Source organism: Salminus brasiliensis, chromosome 10, assembly GCF_030463535.1.
Source record: "Salminus brasiliensis chromosome 10, fSalBra1.hap2, whole genome shotgun sequence".
Lineage (NCBI taxonomy): Eukaryota > Metazoa > Chordata > Actinopteri > Characiformes > Bryconidae > Salminus > Salminus brasiliensis.
Window position 1 is genome coordinate 14,976,738 of NC_132887.1, and position 22,830 is coordinate 14,999,567.

General features: G+C 41.3%; 1 protein-coding gene across 6 annotated transcripts in view; it reads right to left on the reverse strand.

Moving 5' to 3' along the window:
* Positions 1 to 22,830, reverse strand: part of npas3 (neuronal PAS domain protein 3) — a 248,842-nt gene that overhangs the window by 84,105 nt on the left and 141,907 nt on the right. For all 6 annotated transcript variants that reach the window (XM_072689401.1, XM_072689400.1, XM_072689399.1 and 3 more), the window contains one exon: positions 8,273 to 8,362. In XM_072689401.1, the coding sequence (XP_072545502.1) occupies positions 8,273 to 8,362 (90 nt within the window). The remainder of the gene's footprint in view (positions 1 to 8,272; positions 8,363 to 22,830) is intronic.

Below are 22,830 nucleotides of genomic sequence, written 5' to 3' on the forward strand. Positions count from 1 at the left end.
CTGGAAACTCCAGCTCCCAAAAGGATGCTGCCCTCCGAAACCTTGACGTGCACAAAAGACGGGCATGCAGACAGGCCTGCCCTGCCGAGAACGATAAGGTCACCCGTGGGATTGCAGAGATTATCTCTGTCAAGCACTTGGACACAGCGCAGTCAAATGATGCATCATGCAGTCATTTTCAGGGGAAAAAAAATCAATTTCTTCACCAGGTCGCTATTTGCTTTTCAAAGTGCCCTTGTAGTCTTTGGCTCGAAGCATTTATCAATTTAAATGTTGTGAATTGATAATGTTTTTTAGCAACGCGCCTTGTAAAGACAGTTCACTGGTGAACACTGGGAAACCCCCCTCCCCCCCTTTCCTACTAGGGAGACATATATCAGAGTGTGTATTTACAGCTTCAAGAATCATACTATCCAGAAGCTAGGAGTTTATTGTTGAACATGATCTCAGTCACAAATTGAGTTAGCTAGTGTTTAGTTCTAATATTTCATATCAATGATCAACTGTTTTAATAGTTTAATAAATAAAACAATTTTAACACACAATTAAGGCAATTCTTAGGCTATAAATCATATATCCAAGCCCTGCAACCTAGCAGACATTTTTATTTCATTGTCATTTATAATCATTAAGGTAGATGTCAGTTTGGATGTAGCAATATTGTTGTACTTGTGGCAGTTTGTGAAATTAAACATGAGAACAAAATATATTTTTTTAAGGCACGGGGTTTGATATTCAATTCAATTCAACTCAATGTTCAAACTATTTTTATTAATAATAATATTTTGATTATTATATAATTTAATAATAACAAATCACAACAAATAATTTTTCTAACAAATAAAACAGGAATAGAACAAGGGGTACAGCTCACATGTAATATGTTTATTTATTTATTTATTATTGCCTATATTTTACAATTCATAAAGAGCTCCTGTTCACTGGTAGTGCTATTTTGTCAAATTCACACAACCGTTATCGAAGAAGAATTGAGATAGCACAGGCGCCACAGCATTCTGCTTTTTTCTGTTATGAAGCTTTTAAAAAAGAAATGAATGAGCGGAAAGTCCTGCAGAAAGTAGAATTTCACATTCTACTATGGTTATGTTTAGGGTAAGGGTTATGCTTAGTAACTCACCCAATCACTCACTCACATTAAGCAGGCTGAAGATTCTCCACAAAGCAAAGTTTTTTTACTCAAATAGCTACTAGATGCTACTGACAGATAATCTGATAATCAGTATTTTTTGTATTGACAGTTTTTTGGTAGAGTGAGCAATCCCAAAACAATAATATTAACTATCCCCAAAGATGCTACTTTGGTTTTACATCATCATAACAGAGCTCTGTCTAAGATCAGCCTCTCGCCTAGTTCTCGTCTACAGCTCAGGTAAAGTGCAGGGCTGTGGTACAGATGTGGGGGGACAGAAGGGATCGGAGGTGGCTCAATTAAACATGACCTCGCTCTGCCCTGCCTCTCTCCACACTGCTACAAACCCGCATGCAAATACTGACCCTCAGCCACCACAACATCATAAATAAAAGAGTACTTATTATACATTTAGTACTATTCTGCTATTCAGCCTCGATGGGCTATTAGAATAGCAAGTAGAATAGCCCTCCAGTGCTTTGAGAGGGCTTGCCAAGGAAAAATGCACACAATAAATGTTGCTACTGTAATGGAGTCTAGACAGTGCTCATAACAGAACATACTGTAGCAGCTCAATACAAAGAATATGTATAAATGCACTGATTCACTCTCCGTGTGAATACGGTTAATATGCTGTATTCATATTTTTTGTGTCATATTATTTGGCTTAATTAATTAATGAAGAGTATATCTCACAATGGCAGGTTTGGATGCAGCTGTTTTTAAATAAAGAAAATAGCTTCTCCTTAGTAAACCACTGCCACATGCCCGTCATGAATTCATGCAAAAATAATGCAATTCCTCTTCATGCAAAATAGTACAATTAATAAATAAGTAAAACAAACACCAACCCCCCCCCAAAGATTCAATTATTTGATTAGGCGGAACGGTGCCTTCAAAAAAATGGCTTCCTGTCAGACAGGTAGAAGAAGGGGCTAAAGCAGAGGCAGAGCGGGGTGTAAATGAGTGAAGGAATGAGGGATGGGATAAAGCGAGGGAGCAGGGCTGATCTCCTCACAAAGATGTGATCAGACATTCAGGCGGACGGTTATGCTAATACATTCAATATTCCTGTGCTCTCTGTGGCGGGGCCGGAGCGTGGGGGGGGCGGGGAGGGGAGTGGATAGGCGGGGAACAGGGAGGGGGGGAGGGGTGTCTGGGGAAAGACGAAGAGCGAGGCCTCTCTGATGGCTCTCAGGTGGTGGTGCACATGCTGCTCTGTCCCGCACAGCCCAGCAGGTGTCTACATTTCCTTCCAGGCCTGCGCTGAGGGGATTTCAGTCGTGCTGGTTAGGGCAACACTCTGCTGTGTGGCACTGTGCTCGTATAATCAGCTTCTTGTCTAGACGTACTTGACTAAAACCAAACATGTAAAAGTTTTAACCTGCCAAAAGGTAAGACATAAAGGTGAACGGTATTTAATATAATGAACAGTAACATTTATGACTGATTGGTCTGATAATAGAATTGGAACCACGAAAAAGTCATTTTTGTTCTTAAAAACTCAAGGATTAAGAGTTTAACAAGGCAGGAAAGCCACTGCTGTACTAGGGCTTGTAAAGAGTCCATTTGCCTACCATTGTAAATCACTAAAAAATTAAATTCAGTGCTGACATAAACATGAACTGTTTTCTTTTATTAGTATTGGCTACCAGTTAAATTCGGTTATTATTATTTGTACAGTAATTCCCTGGTCAAAGAAGGTCAATAATGATATACTAAAAGAAACTAAGCAGACTAGACAATGGCACATATGTGGCAGCATTAAAGAACACAAATAAATGTACACAACCAAGAATGGACAAGGACTGAGACAAATGCAGGACTATGTATATGCCAAACTAATCTACAACAGCTGACAAAGATAACAAGAGGAGCATGATAAACACCTGAAGACACAGAGGTAGAACAAGGGCGGAGACACAAAGTATGAACACAACACCGCAGGTAAACACAGACATGTAGACCAGACAGAGAAACAGGACAACACAAACAGGGTAGGCAAGGGCAAGGTAAACCCTGCAAGGCAAGGTAAACCCTGACACCAATGATGTTATACAGCAACTTACTTCAGTTTAAGTTTGGCGAAGATGAAAATTAAAACAGACAAGAGAGAAGACAATGTTGAAAAACTTTATTATCTACATGGAAAAACTCAGCTCAGAACACTTGCTTATACGCTATATAGTATATAATAGAATGTATCGCTTTTTGTGGACAGTGCCTTGTTTTTTTCTACTATGCACTGTAGCAACCAAAAAGCACATTCATTATCTTCGATTGGATCTTTTAAGCAGCCCAGACATTTTGTTTGTTATATTAGGAAGATTTGTTACAGAATTGGATCGGATTCTTTCTTATTTTCCTCCGAAAAACTAATCCAGCATTTAATGCTGACATCAGCCTGATGCCAGTACCCAGTATCGGACCAATGCCATCTTACTGATAAATGAACATTTGGTTAATGTAGGCAGTTAGAGAGATTTAACCTAACCGATTGTTAAAACAGAGAGAAGCAATATCTAAAACTATAGCAGCGTGGGCACACCACAAAAACCCCTGCAATTGCAGAGCAATCAAGAAAGCACAGACCCAAACCACTGACCAAATATGACCAAACCAGCAGGTGTCTGCCTTTCCTTCCAGCACCGCTTCTCCACGCTGAGGGGATTCGGGGCAGCCGGCTCCTTCAGAACACAGCCGCCTTCTCTTGTGAAGGAGAGGCTCTGCTGATGCAGATAGGAGGGGTTGGCCGGAGGCGTTCCAGACCCGTCGCTATCGCCAAACACAAACAACCGAGAAAGACAAATTCCTCCGCCATATGGTAGATTACACATGGCCTTCAGATGTCGCTGAGCGTACAGTTATGCTACGCTTCCAGCTACATGCAACGGGTTAAATCGAAACCCTCCGTGGCAGATGAGAACTCAGATGCACTCTGTATTCCAGATGTATCAATTTCCTTGGATATCCAGTCCATGCGAGTGCATATGCTGTACTGGCAGGGGTGCAGGCTGAAAAATGGCCACCTTCCAAAAGCTAATATTCTTTTGGCCGGAATAATGCGATTATTATTTTCCTAGCCATCAGCCTCGGCACACAATGCCATCTGTTACACAAAGCAAACATACACATCTCAATTACAAAACAGACAGCTGCCCACTCGCAAGCTGTACCTCAATATCACTGCTGGGACTCCTGTGACCCTGCAACAAGGTCTTACAAAAAAAGAACCGCACTCTGCCCGCGACCCTGTGCCGAGCTGATCGTCGTACAGACCACGTAAGGAAGGCCCGAGTGGCATGATTATACTGCTGCCACTCAATTTGTGTCATGGGATGGTCTATTGAATGGCACCACTGCAATTCTGATGATTAATCTAGTAAGACGGCAACCCATCCATCACATATTAATTATTGGAAATGAACTAATCACCCGGCTCAGAAGCCAAATATTAGCGAAGAGATCTGAATAACTAAGACGTGCGCGACTTTTGGCAGCATATGCCTATTTACATGCAGGAGTGAAATGATCACGGCTATTAGCACAACAAAAAATAGTTAAATGGCCATCTGGTGGAGTGAATAATATGGGCAGGAATCGCAGTGTTTCACCTACTGTCAAACACGCGCCTCATTATCAGAGGAATCTGGAAGTGGAGTCACAGACAGCGGCGATAAGAGAGCAAGTACACATCCAGTGCCTTCAGCTCAACCATGCTGAGTGCATTATCAAATAGCTAAGGGCATCTGCTGAGGTTGTACGCCATCACAATAGTGTCCGCAATACAAGAGGAAAAGCTTGCTCGTGCTGTAAAAACCTGTTAGGTGCTCCGGTCTGCACACATTAATCTAACACAAGGTGGTCAATGGCCACAGAGGGAAAAGCAATTTCACATCACTCTCTCATTCAGCTTGGGGGTGGTGCACAGGAAAGGAGGAGAGAAGCCCGTAAAAATGTTCTCCTGGGTGCATGGGCCAGAAAGAAATGTCTCTGTAGATGGATCAAAATTTAACCCAATCACAGCGCAGGCCACGAGGAATACTTCGTTCCTTAAATTACAAGCACAGAACCCAAAAGATGGACTGACATTTCATTTTCTCACTTCTCCTGAATAGTTGAGTGTCCACCTAGGGGGAGGAGCTCATTAATGTAGGCTTGTTTTCATACTTCATCCGAACTGTGAATTGATAGCACCTCCACCTTTGAGCGAATGATTCACCTCTTTACTGTGTTTGACACTAAATGGATCAAAACTGCTAAACAGAGGTCACCGGATGTGTGGCGCGCCCTCGTGCAGAAACCTGCAAACGAGAAGCTGTTCTCACTTTTTAGCTTTTTAGCTTACTTAAGGCACTAATTGCAGTGTGAACGCTCGCCCTGCTTTCAGTTTCTAAACCAATTACATTTTTAAAAGCACTGCAGACCACACTTGGGCTTGAGAATTGTTTTGAGGAGGACTGTGGATCAGTACACTGGACTGCACCAGAAGGTCTGGGAAAAATCTTGAGTATAAAATTGTACTTAATGAAATAATTAGTTATGCAATGAGTAAAACTATAGTTTATTCAAATATCAATGTAATGTAACAGCTTTCAGTTTGTGCTTCTGAGATGATTTAAGCATGTCAAGAAATTTTCCCTGAACACACAAAAATAATTGCTCTTCAAATTCATATAATGATAAAAAAAATCTCTGCTTCTATATACAAACACAAACTACAGAAAGTTTTGAAATCACACTCTTCCCCGCTGGGTCTTCCCAACACTTGAAATCAGACTCATCTCTACATGATTTGTTGAGCTATAAGTGAATAACACCAATACATAAATCACACTATGGTTGTGTCTGAACCTGAAGGCAGCTGCCTTGATGCCTTGCTGCCTATGCTGTCCCATAAGTCAGAAGGCAGCGTTGTGATTATACAACCGAATCGTGTTTGAGACACACTTTGAAGGCAGCAATACATCATGATGTTGCCAGGATACCGACAACTACTGTCTGTGGATAGTGTACCAAATTAAAATTAAATAAAATAATCGTGCTTCTGCCACGTTGCTTTTTTTTGTCTTGAGACGAGTTGCCATTAACCCAGAAGATCATGGGATGAGTAAGGCGACGAAGGATACAGCTATTCAAGATGAAGGTAATTTAGCAGGCAGTATTTTATATAATCATTCGATTCAGATGTGACTTGGTAACTTACTGCCTTTGAATACTGCCTGAATAGGTAGCATTTATTACGTCTCGGACACAGCCTATGTTTTCTGTCAAAGCAGTACACCAGCATGTGGACTGAGGTGCCAGGCCCGGAGTTGCCATGACTGTAGCTACTCTCACTATTACGGGTCAGGGGAGCGTCAACATAAGCTGTTAATTTAGAGTAAAATGCTACATAGTGCTGCTTTACTGGTGATGACTGTGTCTTCTATTTGGGTAAATACACACATGTCCCACGCACACTTGTAGTCTATGTCAGATTTTCACCCCTCAGATTTCATCTCACAACTGAACATCACACTTGGTGTCTGATCACTGTGCTGCAGGTTTTAAATCTCAGCGTGGAGCTGTGAAGTTCAGCAGATATAATTGTGGCAGTAGCTGGCAGCATTGTCTCTCTGCTGCTGAAGACAGGAGAGGATGCTTTATATCTACTATCAAAGACCTGAGGAAGGGCTCGATTGGGAGATTAGCGTTCCTCCAGTGCCTCTGGAAGCTTGAGTCTCTCCCTGAGAATAAAGCTTGGATCTGAGTGTCTGAACACCCGGATGATTGAGCAGCAGTGCTCAAAGGTCATGCTATCGACTATAGCCAAGTGTAATGGCTCGACTATGATTCAAGTCTTGAATGTCTAATAGCGCTCATCATTAGCTCTTTGAATATCAGAGCTAATGTAACGCTGGCTAAAGACATTAATTACTCGCGTATGTGACAACACTATATGTGAAACAAGACAGCTTTTATGCACATACTGTAAAAGATTATGTTCTGATCTATTTGTGCTCTGATATCATTTGGGCAATGATATTAGTAACAGAAAATAAATGCGCAAAAACATTCACTTTTTTGCAAGAAGGTGCTTCAGTGGTGACACACTTATACAAGCGATTTCATTAACATTTTATCAAAGGAAGGAGAAAATACAGAGTAAAAAAAAATCTTACATAAGTAGGAATCTTGTCAATTTGTGAAAGCTTAAACAACACTAATCTAATTAAGGTTGAAAATAATTAACCAAGTTGCACACTTTTTGGGTTCTAAGACAGATTAACGAGCTATAAGGTCCCAGCAATTAAGATGAGGAGACTTGCAGGATCAGCTTAGCCATGTAAGATAATAAACTCTACTCATGCTAAAGACTTAACAAGCCCTTTATCAGCAGGCCAACCTCCTGACTGCAGATAAAACCCCACAAAAGATAAGTACAACAAATTCCACAAGCTTTGGGGACAACTAATCAATTATTTGATAAAAATCATCAATCAATTAATGCCGAATTAAATTAGAATTCGCCTTAGTCTGCCGCTAATAATTCATATGCTTTATCTTCAATCTGGCAGACAGTAGGCCGTTTTGCTTTTAGTCATATCCACTTTCCTTCTGATCTTTGGATTTTTAAAAACTAAGCCAGTGTTAATACCTGCACCTCACTTTACAATACTACACCCAACAGCAAGAACTCCTGTCCTGTCTCATTCTGTTAGCAGCTGTACTGTCCACCAGCTGCAACACACCATAGAGAGACAGTCAGAGAGGAGTCTTTCACTGGTCACTGGGCTTATCTAAGAACTACTGGCTAACACATGGCTGTTCTTTTGATTGAGTCTTCCCAGTTCTCAAGATAGAGCACAACTAGACAGAGCTGTGTGGGAGCTCAAGGTCATTTGCCCACGCGCTGACCTCTGCCGATCACTCGCATTATTGATAGGTACAGGTTCTGGCCTATAGGAGAGACGTCCTCATGAGAATCTGTCTGTCTGTGTGTATGTGTGTGTGTGTGTTTGTGTTAAAATGCACTGAAGGCAGCAAATTAAGGAGAAGTGAGAAGAATGGTGAGCTTTTTAAATTAGCCCTAATTTGTCAGGATTCTGCGAATGGAGACAAAATTTGATGTGCACTCACCTGTGAAAGCCCCAGGTATATGGACACGGTCTCTGAGATGTACAAAAACCTCCCCTCCTTGTTTAGTGCAAATACGAATCCATCCAGGGACTGTGTGAGAGAGAGAAAGAGAGAGAGAGAGAGAGAGAGAGAGAGAGAGGAAGAAGCAAGTGAGACAATATACACACAAACAGCTCGTTTTTCAAACCAAAGGAAGAAGTGTGCCTCACAGCTTCGCCCTAAAACAGTTACAACCGCAATCACACCCCGTGTAGAAAGGCCTCGGATAGGTCGTTAAAGCAAACAATTACAACATAAATCAACAGCTCTGTATCGCAGATGCAACTGCTGAAGGAATCATGGAGAACACATAAAACCACGTCACTGCAAAGAGACACATTCATATTAATAACGCCTCCCAACACGAGACACGGACCTGCTTTAATGCCGCCCAGATTACATGCATATAATTAGGGACTTTTCAGTACGGAAAGCCTTGTGGTATGGAGATCACTGCTGGAGACTCAGAGACAGGGCCTCCAACAGGCAACAATTAAGGCACTGAGGTCAGCCGGGTTAATTACATATTGTCCCCTACTGATTCAGATAATCTGTAGGGCCTGCTAAGCACAGGAGAGAAGGGTAAGTAACAAATGAGAAAAGGCTTTCCCACAAGAAAAAGAGAGAAGAGAGGAATAAAAAATATATAACAAAGCACTGTGCACAATGTCCCAGCCGATCTGATCACCTTTTTATTAAAATGAGGTTTACACAGACAGGGCAGTGGAGCGTCTCTCTCTCTGTATCTGTCTCTCTCTCTCTCTCTCTCTCTCTCTCTCTCTCTCTCTCTCTCTCTCTCTCTCTCTCTCTCGTTTATTTCCAGCTCTAAAAAGAGCAGTGGCAGCTGGCGAGAGGAGTGCGCGGTCTCTACCCGCCGATAAAACAGCACAGCCCCGGGCTATTTACAGCACGCTGATATGCAGCTGACAACAGCAGCTCCCTCAGCGGGCCGCCCGAGCCCGCCAGCCTCCCCAAACACACATACGCTAGTGCCGATGCTTAGCCTTACACTTTACATTACACTGCCTTCACGCTGACGCTGACGCTTCCTATGACACTTCACAACACACAGCCCAGGATTTAGCACATTTTTGGATCTACTTTTACATTAACTGCGCAAATGCTAGCACCACCACTTTGTCACACTCCGTATCACGTTATGCTAATAGCATCGCTGTGATTACATTAGGCCTAATCTCAACCACGCTTATGCCAGCACTGATGCGTGAGACTAAGCATTACACTGTGCTAAGCTTAAAGCAGGCGACAGTCTAGCACTCTAGAATATTAGCAAACCATGTGGAGTGGAATGCAGTAGTAGCAGTCTGTGGAACAAACAGCTAGCATGTGAAACAGGCAAATGACTCATTAATGATGGAAGTATATGGAGCCCTGGGGTTTGTGGGTTTTAGATAAAAAATTAGTTTTGAACCCAAACAGGATTATTTTGGTAGAAAATAACGTTATAAAATATAAGTAGGGTTGTGCTTTACAACTGAATGACTGTATAAGGTAAATGAAATGTGTTAGATAAGACATAGAGACAATTATATAGCCATGGTTATATGTATAGACTGTATATCATTGCGGTCATTTCATTAACTCCTTCCTCACAGTTTATTCTTCACACCATTACCAAACGGCAGATGCCCTTTACGCTATGTGAATGTTTCATGAGTGGACCAACAGAAACACTCCAAAGTGATTTACAATTCATTGCTATTTATATATTAATGTACATTAAACATTAAACTAAATATTTGTTCAAATTTTCAAATAAGTTTTTTTATTGTAAAAAAAAACACTATCGGACTATATTCACTATATTCAAATAAATACGAAAAAGAAAGTAGTCAGACTGGATTGTAGACGTTACTGATAATTTGTTGGTTAAAACACAGGTTTGCATTTGTATGGACATATTCAGTTCCACTAACAATTCAGCACTGATTATATTAACTAGGTATTGGGTGGTAACTGTAAATACTGGGCTTCCTTGAGGACAGCTTTAGAAATTGTTATTATATCATAAGCATAAAATAAACTAAATAATGTTTACCCATGTAATGCCCAGATGAACATATTTACAGATCAGATCTTCTGCATGAGTGTACATAATAATATACATCTACACTGCAGCCTATAACATGTTAATTGTACAGTTTATTTATCTGTATAGGCCGTTTGCTGAGGTAACCTGTGTTATTTTTAGTTCTAGTTTCGTATCAGATTTCAGTTGTTCATCATTCCCACCCAGTGTGTAGAGCTTTCCACTGGGAGACCACCCTTACCTCTCCTAAGTGGAGGATTATTCTTCAGCCTCTTGACCGGGGAAAGTCTACTCAGGCACTGACATGGCTGCCTGCGTCCCCACAGACCACACCCGCCTGTCAGAGAGGACCCCCAGCAGTCACCTCAAGCCAGGCTGCAATCATCTCCAGGCCTTTTGTCTCTCAGAGGCAGCGCGGCTGAGGGGCAGCAGAGTCGGGTCTCTGGAGGAGCCTCCGCCTGCCTCAGCCTCAGCAGCCTCCCCTCATGATAAACGGCCTCTGTTTACAGGCTAACCACTGGGTAAAGTGCCCTATAAATCACCGGGCGGACAAACTTCTGGGGGAGAAATGTGTTACATTAGGATGGGCTTTTTATGTCATTTGTTTAAAACAGTCATGCCTCGTGAGCCGCCTCTCTCTCGCTCTCCCCAAAGGAGCTGCAAGGGAAGAGGAGAATCTTGCCGTTTTAAGAAGTGGTCTAGCCAGCTCAAAGATGGCTAGAGACTTGCTCTGAGGTTGTGTGCTTGACCTTTGGCAGTAAACAACATGACTGCAAGCTCGCAGAGACTAGATTAAGCTAGGACAGATGAGCCGACTCTCGTGCTCCTTACAGATGGAGAATTTTAGAAGAGGATATTTTCAATAGGGAACACATGCGGCATCTTTGGATCTATGCGGCTAAATCTTTCTTGTCAGGGAATGGAAGCTTTCATGCATTTCATAGAAATGAACCCCTAGAAGTTAAGAGGTTTTTTTCTATATGTGGCTGCAATATTTAAATGTAAGTAAGCAGTTATGCATTTACAGTTCATTCTTCATTCCTTTATTTAATTTCCAATCTCCTTTTGCTTTCAAAATAGCTTCAATACTTTGTGGAATGGACTCCACAGGAAGTTGGAAACATTTCTTTGAGATTCTGGTGTACATGAACACGACTCCATTCTGCAGATTTGTCAGATTTTCATTTTGTGAATCTTCCACGTCACAAAGGTGTTCTACTGGATTCAGATTTGGTTATTAGAAAGGTTATTAAAAAACACTGAACTCATTGTCGTGTTCATGAAACCAATTGGAGACGACTTTAGCTTTACAACATGGTGTCTTATCATGCTGGAAGTAACCATTAGAAGATACAGTACTCAAATAGTCTGTGGTAATCAAGTGTTGACTGACTGGTATTAATGGGTACAAAGTGTTTAAAGAAAATGTGACGTATTGTGCATTCTGAGCTGCTTTTCTGCTAACTGCAACTATACTGAGTGGTTATCACAGTTACAGTAGCCCTTCTCAGTTTAAATCAATCTGGCCATTCTTTGTTGACCTCTCACATCAACAATGTGTTTCTGTCTGCAGAAACTGACACTCGCTGGATGTTTTGTTCTTTACTGCACTATTCTGAGACTGCTGTTCATGGAAATCCCAGGAGATCACCATAAAGTTATAGCCAAGAACAAAGAAAATTCAGACATAATAAAATTCTCTCTTTGCTTATGAACCCCCGTGTTGTATTAGCTAAAAGTTTAAATTCAGACTTTCGACCTAACCTCGCTTACCTACCTTATTAAGCAAGACAAAATCATATAAAACTACAACATGGTCTTATTATAAAACCGTAACTTCTAGGGGTTAAAATGTGCTTCGATTGAGGACTCTGATGCACAGCTGTCACTGACACTATTATATTGTCCCTTGTTCCAGGATAAGAAATATAGAACAGAGATGCTAACGTTGATCAATATTTTTCATCACTTTTGGTTTAAAATGACTTGAGCTTGAGATGCAAAACGAATAACAAGTAGCATGAACACCACCATCTTGAGCCACAGTGCAGTCCGGGCTTGCTGTGCTAGAAGAGCAAACATTGCCTGTGTCCAAAGCGGCCCATGTTTTTCCTAACAGAGGACAAATATGCTGGGGCTGAAGGACACAGGCTGACAAACATCAATCTGCTCCCTGCGCCTTGTCCAGAGCCACCACACTGCCATATTAACACACACAGCGCTGGCCAGCAGAGAGCGGCCTCAATGACTATTAACATATCATTAACTATTAGGTCAGACAAAATGGAGAGCGAGGGAGGCAGAGAGGGAGCAGGGCAGCTGGCGATGGGGGCATGCCACATGTTCAGATTCCGCTAAGACCCCCCTCACCCCCAACCCTCAAACCACCACCGCCACCGCTCCCCCTGTCCTCGTCCCGCCATCCCTCCATCCACTCCGTCCTCCTCTTTTAAAGAACAATCGCTGCAATCAACACTTTCAGCAAGGCTGCCAAAATCAGCCAGTGTGGACTCCTGTGTGTGTGTATGTGTGTGTGTATGTGTGTATGAGGAAGAGAGCACACAGAGGAGAAGACTCCTACTGTCAGAGTCGGATCTTATTATTAGCCCATCTCCCAGCCTTTTCTGCATACTCACGCAAACACACACACACACACACACACACACACACACACATATAAACATGAATGGCAGAAAGAGCGAGAAATTTAAAGGGTCTTTTAATTCAATGAACAAATCAAAGCGAGCAGCCGGCCCATTACTGCTCTGATCTTTTCTCTCGCAGACAGACGAAATTGACAGTGTTCTACTCAGATTCATCACTTTCACACTGGTACGAGAGCAAGAAATGCAGATAGAGTGAGAGAGTGTGTGTGTGTATGGGAGAGGGACATATGGACAGAGAAAATTTGTATTAGAGAGAGAGGGAACGAGAGAGAGAGAGAGAGAGAGAGAGAGAGAGAGAGAGAGAGAGAGAATGATGAGGGGCGTTAAAAGAGATCTTATCAGAACTTCTCTATTGCCATGGGAGCTGTGAAAAATATATTTTTCACTGAAGTCAATTTTGAGGCTGACAAGCCATGTAGAAATGTGCAAATATGGATGCTGAGTATTGATTTATTTATTGAAGGCACTAGCTCAGGGGATGCTCAAATCACTCATCTAACCCCACGCTGAGACCTCCTTCAAATAAGAGCATCGTTATAACGCTTATTTCATACAGGGCTTAGCACTGGAGAAAGGATCTTAGCTCCTGCTCAACATGATGTATTTATTGGTCTACTTTATAAGTCAAGTGACACACTGCAGGCATCCATTTAAAAAAAAGGCACCACACTCTTCACACTGCAACCACTTCAACCTGACATGTTCTTTTACCGCAAAATTCTGCCAAATTTACTCCCATTATAGAAACAAAAGTACACTCAAATATACAGCAAAAATTCAGCATGTGTGCACTAACATACACCAAAATTATGACATTTTAGTCATTAAAAAAACATTATATTAATTACTCACCACAAGCCCATCTAAACTATTTAGTTACATACAAATGTCCCCAGTATGAATGTGAACCTGCAGCACGTATGATTAGCGCTTGTAAAAAGAGCATTGTTCCTAGACATGGCCCACCAGCGAAGGAGGCAGCTTGGACGGCTGATATTTGAAATCTAAATTAGCATACAGCACCAAGGGAGAATATGATCCGCACTCGAGAAAAGCAGAAAGTGAACATGGGCTTTTCTCTGTCCAAATTGCCACGCTTTGGAAAAGTTCCTTCGGGTGACGAGGCAACAATATTGTTTCTACCTCCCTGCGTGTCTGGATTTAATTAAGTGATAACAGTCACCTTCGGGTGATGGCACAAGACAATAATATCAGAGTTAAGAGAAAGTGCTGAGGAGACTGGGCTCTTTCTGTTATCGCTTGAGTAAGAGGGGAGGAGAGAGAGAGAGAGAGAGAGAGAGAGAGGGGAAGAGATAGAGAGAGAGAGGGAGAGAGAGAGAGAGAGAGAGAGAGAGAGAGAGAGAGAGATTTTCTCCTGTGTTTCACCCATTACAAACTCACTCCTTCTTGGCTTTAGCCAGGTTAGGCTCAGGAAATATTTCCTAAGTCTAATCTGTGGGGTTAGAGGAGGATTTAGCTCAACCCTAAGAGGATTAATTCTAATTTGAATGCTTATGTGTTTAAACACAGGCTTAATAAAGTAATATGACGTCTGTACAAACAAATGAAAGGCCTGGCTGGCTTGGGAGGAGACTGCCTGCTAGGAGCTGACACTAAACCCTTACTCAGGTTAAATACACAACACATACACATGTGCATGTTCACACACACACACAGGCGGATTTGTTTTTATACATTGTCAGGACATGTAATCATATAAATGTTCCATGCTGTATTAATAAGATACTGTATGGTGTCTATACACTGAGCAGCCATAAGGTTAGTACCGTTGACAGGTGAAGTGAAAAACACTGATTATCTTCATCTACAGTGGCTACGGACAAGGGGAGAGATATCTTAGGCAGCAAGTGAACAGTGTCAGTGTCAGTTCTTGAACGTGATGTGTTGAAAGCAGGAAAAATGAGCCTAGACAACCGGGACAGAGCATCTCCAGGTTGGCAGGCAGGTCTTGTGGGGTTTTTCTGGTATGCAGTGGTCAGTACCAACAAAATCATGATAAAAAAAATGTAATAAATGCATTAAATGATACATTAAAGATCTGTTGTAGAGGCACATAGGAGTCCTACTCAATATTAGGAAGGCGCTGATAAGTTGGCCGATTGGCGTACTTAATATATTATATGTCCTGTATGTATTACATAAACTGAGCCTCAAGCTCAGTAACAACCCACTGTTTATCATGACATTTACACTGGGTTGCTTCCTCTGTTTTTTCAGATTTTCCAACAAAGGCAGAACATTTTTGTCCTGAAAATGCATGAAAGCAAACCCACATGCACATGGAGTAAGATTCTGCATGCCTTGTGGCCCTGTGTAGGGTCATAAGGTTGGGATAAAACTCTGACATCCGGCAGGAAATGGAAAAAATAAGACAGATGAATATGAACGAGGACTTTCCACGCAATAAGGATAATAACCGACAACCTGAAGTCAAGTTCATGAAGTTACTGAGATGTTCATGAGCACAACAGTATAAGAGAATATGTAAAAAAATGTCCCCAGTGTGCAAGCTCACAAAAAATGTATGAGTGCCTTGGAATGGAAAACTGTATTCACCAATATGGAGAGTTCAATACATAGAAGAAGTGACATACTGTAAACTTCAAACACTGTTGTTACGAACTGTTTCGTAACAGTCTTAACTTACTAATATTTACTCACCCCAAAATGTACATACAACAGCGTACTTGCCCTAGTCCAAGTTAGAGGTGCAGTAACAGGCGGCAGCAAATAACCTAGAATATGCTGCTTTTGTTACTTTTGTATTTAATCTTTTCCATGATGATCCATGAGTAACATATATAACATATTTATAACATAAAATACTGCACTCTATGGCACCTTTAAGCTGACCATAGCCTGCTCAATGGTACAAAAGTAGTATTAAAGACCTTGACCACCCATCATAGCTAAACACGAGTGTCTTATTGAAAGCGCTGTCGTATGGTAGCTCGAAAACCCTGGTATGGATGTGCATATAAAGAGCGCTGCAGGTCAGTCTCCTCAGAGACACTGGAGCAGCGTCTCTACAGGACCCGACAGAGACCCATCATCAAAGGGGCTCTATTACAGCAGCGGGACGACATGATAATTACACCATAATCAGCTCGTCAGTAAGGGCCTGTGGAGTGGCCTAGGGCTCGGGAAGGTACACTCAGGGTATGTGACTCACACTGAGGTCAACATAACCAGACTGTGGCCTTCTCTTCAACACACTCAGGCCACACGCCGGGGTCTAGTGCTCTTTTAAGTGCCTATCGAATCAACCGTTCTTCTAAAATGGTTCCTCTTTTGGTGATGAGCCAGCACAACGGAGCCGTTTCAAATGGTACATTTTGGCCAAGCTGATGTTTTGTTACTGTTTGATATGCTTACTCAGTCTGAATAATACATAAGCAGTGTAATGTCAGATATTGAAGTTTCGGTTTTGGAGGTCCAAGGCTAGCTGGACTACTGCAGTCCTGCAGGCAATGAGGACCTTCAAACTGACAAGCCTGATTGCCTTCTGCTGTTCTACCTATCACCACTCAGAAACACATGCCGATACAAACAAAGACCGCACGCGCGCACAAACCTCGCCGATGCCTCTTAAGAAATCACATAGGGCCTGACCACCACAGTCTAATTATGCTAATTGCTTCAATGCCCTTGCTTTATTTATGCGTGGTGGCTAAGATAAATAAAAGGAAATTGCTTTGGATCTAACTGTATTCATTTCAGAATGCAAACTAGCTTGTGTTTGTTATGAGATTGCTGATCTGTTTACCCCTGAAATTCTGCAGGTAATTGCAATTTTGATTGTACATTTATTTTTCCCAGTGACAGTCCCAGGACTGCGGCTGTCTTCAGTTTTTATAATTAAATGCTTTGTAATATTTAAGCACACCAAATGGAAGAAAAGCAGCACACATTAGAATATTTTATTCAGTAAACTGAATAGCTCACTCAGGGGGATGGGGATAAGCTTGCAGAATGGAGATGCTTGATCTGAATGCTTCTGAAGTTCTGGAATTTCAGGGGGGGTGTTTGCTGATGTAAATATTGAAATGTTGGAGTGGTGTATCAGAGGACTGAGTGAAGAATTGGTCTCGTGAAAGGAATAGTCCATCAGGTGTGCAGAATAGCCTCCTTCCAGACTCTTTCACAGTGTTTGCAGTGGATCTGGATGATAAGAATTGTGTAATTATAAAGGGACTGCATTGCAGAAATAGAGCCTTCCCAGGTTTTCTTTAGCAGCAGTCAGACAAAAGTGAATTTTACATCTAAATATGCTTAGAAGAACTGTAATTTATATGAGCATTTGTAATATACAACCATAAACACATTATTTCACACTGCTATTAACCTATCTAGAAGTGTACTTAGCGATAATGAAAAGCAAGATTCTGATAATAAGCTTGCAGTATCGCATATGCATGTGTTGAGGATCAAAGTTAGAAGAGTTTCTGGTCCTGATCCAACTTCTTGTACACTGTACATTACTGTACAATACAACACAGATATACTGGGTTTTTCATAACCTAACAATTGATATGTTGGAAAACCAAGAGCTAGAGAACTGCTGTTATCTACTGGAATTGAAAGGACTGCTTGTGACCTTATGTGTGTCGACCAAATCAAAATGCAGTCTCAGAATAAGGCTGATTTCTACGGTCTTTTCAGGTACCAACTTGCAGTCTTCAAGACCCCATGTTATGAAGTATGGATTTTCCATGTTTGTGGAAAAGCCTGGAAGTATGTTTGAAATGCTGGAGATTAATATAGCCAAGCATCCCCCCTTACAGCAAACAGACTGAATCCTTCTCTGAATGGTACTTCAGACAAGCTGATCTAAAGAAAGCCTGCCTAAACTATTTTGCTGATTATTTATCAATATTTATCATTTATCATTAAAATCTTCCCAAAAACATTTTACCAAAGCTGTCCTGGGAAATTTGGTTAATTATAGCTAAGGGTTGTGGAATATATGGTGATTTGCTGCGACGGAAATGATAATAGTTTGTCATGAAACATTCAGCTGGTCAATGTTGTTTAAGCACTGTCAATGTCCACTGCATGCTCAGAAAAGCACATGATTCATCCCAGTGACAAATTGTATCACGATAGGATCATGTCATATTGCCCACCTCTTGCATAACTAGTTATTCTTTCTTCATGAGATTCACTTTAACAGTGAAATGTACAGACCTGATGTTAAAATGTACTGTGAATTTCATTATGTCGAGATCGGAGAGGCTCTAATAACTTCTGCTTTGCTACTACTCCTTATAAAAGAACACTGTTTGATTTGTTCAGTAAGCCCAACAAGGGTAAACAAACCTAAAGCCAAAACAAAACTCTGTGGCATTTACTTTAGGAGTTTGCTGTGGAGGGGACAGGCAGCATGGGGGCGATGAATTCATTCATACTTATCTCATTAACTTTACAATCCTGTGGCATTACCATTTAAACGAAAAAAGAGGAAGGGGGTTTTGTTGCTGCCTCTGTTCCCCTGCTAGCAGCAGACAAGTGTGTTGATTTATTTATTGTATTCGTGCATTCCCGTCTTATGTGGAGGAACAAATGTGCCGACCGCGGGAGACTCCATTGACAGGCCCTTTGTATGGCGCAGTAAAAAATGAGCCACTTACTTACAATACATCCATAGGAAATCTGAGGCAAAGAGAATCGGAATGGAAGTGCTCCCGGCGGTGACGCCTCTTCAGACAGGGGCTACATGAGGGCGTGGGGGAGGAAAATCAATAGAGAATAACTCCTTTTCTCTCCCTCTCTTTCTCTCTCTCGCACAACTTAAGATTCAGCAAAAGTTTTGTCTGGGGAACTTCGCCTGATATGGGTCCAGGAATGAGACCAACATTAATCATTCCAACAAGTCCTACACTGCTTTAGTACAATGACTTCTCTCTGGAGCTGCTGGCCCACCCCGCTCCTGAGCATAGAGCCTATCACTCAGCGTCGAAGCTGCACAGCTATGCCCTTAAGGGCCAGATAAGCAATCGCCAGGGCCCCATATTCTGTTAAATCACTGTAGCCACATTAGTCTGAATGGAGAGAGGGGATGTGAGAAAGAAAAGGAATCGCTTCACGCCGCCCGTGCCCAGATGCTTATCGCCCCGCTGAAGAAGACATTCGTCTTTTGTCTGGATTGCCCTTGACACATCCTTAAGGGAGAGGAAGTCCTGAACTTGTCTTTGTTTTGAAGAGCCCTCGGACCTTGCCGGTTTAATCTAGGTTAAACACCGCAGGGTCTCATGAGTATTTAAGCATTCCCCCCATCTTTGATAAGCAGACACTACTACCCCTCTGCCTTCCCTCCTTTTATATATAAATATCTATTCAGAGGTCTTACTCTGACCGAGAGGGATGAGCGTGGCATTGTGATCCCACTGCACACGCTCTGATCAGAGGATAGCACACACCAAAGCCTTCGCGACGGGCACAGAATACCACAGCGGAAGCACATCTCAACCTAGCCTTGTCCCGGCATGCTTGACCATAGCTTCACTTGACTTAAGGTAAATCTAGTAATTATTAGGGATCTAAAAATGCACTTATGCAATTATAATTATAATTAGAAAAATACAATCAAATACATGCACATTGCAGTGCATTAAAAATAAATAAAGAAATTATGGTGGATAGAGGTCAGAGATTTAAACCAGTAATTAACAAGCAATTAACATTAGGATTTCAGTGCACTGGTCAGTGCACTGCTCAGTGCACCCTATTACTATTTTATAATTGTTTCTATAGCATAAACAAAGAAAACAAGTAAAGTAAACAAACAGTAATCAAAGAAAAGAGAAGCTCCATTGCAGGGGTAGGCAGCACGGATGAGGCGGTTCGGGAAGCATATGGGTATTTATAGGCCTCATCCCCTCAGAGAACACATTTAAAACCACAGTAACTGCACCCAAAGCCACATTATGAGCCCATATGAACCACAGTAAAAGCCGCCTGGTGCTGCCCACATGTGCCATTATGGGGAATACTGGAGGCATATAAAACAAAACACACAAACATGCAGTGCCTCGTTAGAGTCAGGTAGATGCTTGTGGTCTAGGGAACATGTATTTTGTCTTTCAATTTTCTGAAAACTACACAGCCACAGTGTTCACTGTTTATGCACAACAGTCTTGTACACAGTTGCTACTGCACCGATAATCCTAGTTCTAGATATGTTCAAAGCTACATATCATCGCATCTCCAAAATTGCAACTTTACAGAAGGAAGAAAAAAATCTTTTCAGCTGTCAATGGAGGTCAATATAAAAATATTGTATTTCAAGTCTTTTAGAGCATTTCTATTGGTCCATTTATCATAAAATTCTGATAAAATGTAAATTACAGCTGGCAGACCAAATGTCAAAACATTGTGCAGAAATATACAGTGTGTAAAAATGTATGTAAACCACAATTTGAATGTTGTGATTTTTTTATAAAATAAAACCCACTGGTTACAGATACATGCAGTAAGAATACATAAGAAAGGATCAAAAAAACAATATATCTAAAAGTTCAATATTTTTTAGATGCATCCAGAATAATAATTCTGTGACTCTAAGATGATCAAAATAAATGATCAATGAAAGCTCCTCAAAAATCGTTGAAGATAGATTACATTACATTACACTACTGTTCCCAAATTACTTGGCTCATTTGGTAAAACACCTAGAAACACATTCTGTTGTGTTATTTGTTACTTGACATTATAATATTTAAATATGAACTATATCATTTACTACTGAAAATGAATGAACACAGTTGACTAACCATGACAAGTGATTTGTACAGCAGTGTAAATATAATGTACAACATAGTAGTAGAGTATATTCCTATATGAGTATATTAATACAGAAGCAAGATTAGTTCTCCTATTTAGTCATTTTTTCCAACGCAGTGCAAAAAAGCTTTTTGAAGAGCTCTACTTTTTGAAATGCATAAAGCTTCATCTTAGCAATAGAAAAGCATAAGAGGCATCTCTGATCATGCAGGCCCATTAAAAGCAAGAGAGGTTTAAGAGTGAGCAAGGCACGTGTACAGCAGTCTCCCGAGAGGAGTGTGGCAGCTCTGTGATAATGAGAGGCTCCTGTGGGACACCTGCATGTGAAGGAACACGTTAACAGCTGTGTCATTCTGATATGAAGATTAGCACTGAGTCTGCAGCAGGGTACTAGTTCTGCACTGTGCTTTTCAAGAACAAGCTGTTTATCCTCAACTCACATCTTTCTGCATGTTAGACAAAAAGTTTAATTACAAAACTTAGGAGATATGACAACTGGCCAGAGGTTGATGTACATGCATACAGTTTGTCTTTTTCATGGAGAGGTAACAGCTATAACAGCTAATAACTTATCTGTTAAATCTTACTCTAATGTTTTGTATGTAGACCATTAGTTCCTCACTATCCAACTTGAATAATTTTCCTATGGTTTCCATTTCCATCTACCATTCCACTTTTTCCTATTGGTGAAAACGAGAAAAACATGGTAAAAACGTAAAAACTACTATTCATTCTGCAAAACAGCAGCAAAGTGGTACTGACTAAATTCAAAAAGCAGCAACACAATTTCTCTGCTTGTTTCAAAGAGCCACGAGAGAGAAATAACACTGATCTACATGATGCATTTGCTACATTTCTGTTGATAACTGCAACTTCTAAAGGTTAAAGGTTTGAACAGTACTATCCACCAGAAGACACTTGTGCTTGACACACTTCTGGTCTTCTTAGTCATTTCACTTTCCATTTTGACAGTTCACCATATGGTTCCAACATCCTAATGAGCATTTGCGTCTGTCAGCATTTCCTCACACTCTTTTAGAGATGTTAAATGCAGAAAGCGGGCCGCGCTGTTCTGGCGGAGGTTCCGAGTTGGAGTCAAGGGCGAGGGTGACTCCTACTTATAACAAATGTAGTGACAGGTTAAGATCAAGGGCCGCACTGACATTCTCACTGCAAAGGTCAATGTATGGTGAGGCCGGCGATGAAGAAATGAGCACTCTGCCATCATTGCCAAGGCAAAAGGTCAGACACAAGCTGATTGGTGATAGAACTATCAAATTAACCAATCAATACACGGCTGGGATAGGAGGAAGCAGGCCCTCAAGGGAGAGGAGACAGACTGGACCAAATGCCAAGATGTCAATAGCTCTGCGCCAGAGAGCGCCGACACAGGTTGGAGGAGAGGGAAGCACGCACGCACGCACACACACACACACACACACACACACACACACACACACACACACACACACACACACAAACACCCTTAAAACACCACATCCTTCACACTTAACTGGGTAAAAAGTAATTTGAACCAGCATTCCCATATTAACAACTACTGTCAGGGTGCAAATGGTAATGTTGGTTAAATAATGACTATAAAAATGTATTCTCTACTGTAAATCCATACATTACTGTAATACTTTTTACATGTGTCATGGTGTTTAACTAAGTATTTAAAAGCAAACGAAAGGCATTTTGACTGCAAGGTCAAGTAAACACCAGTGTTACCAGTTGGTAAAACCCTGAAGTCTCTGAATAGATACTGGACATTAAAAGTTACAGTCCATTTAGATTTATAGTCAGAAATACTACAGGAAAGTTTAACCTGGCTTGATTCTAAAGCCATTTTCCCTGCAAGCGAGCAATCACAACCATAAGAAAGATAAAGACAGAGCGAGCAAAATCAAGTCGTCCTGTGAGGTGTGGGGGGGTGAGGAGGACGAGGATGAAAAAGACACACAAGGACATGAGTAGGACATCAGAGTGAGCGTGTAGCC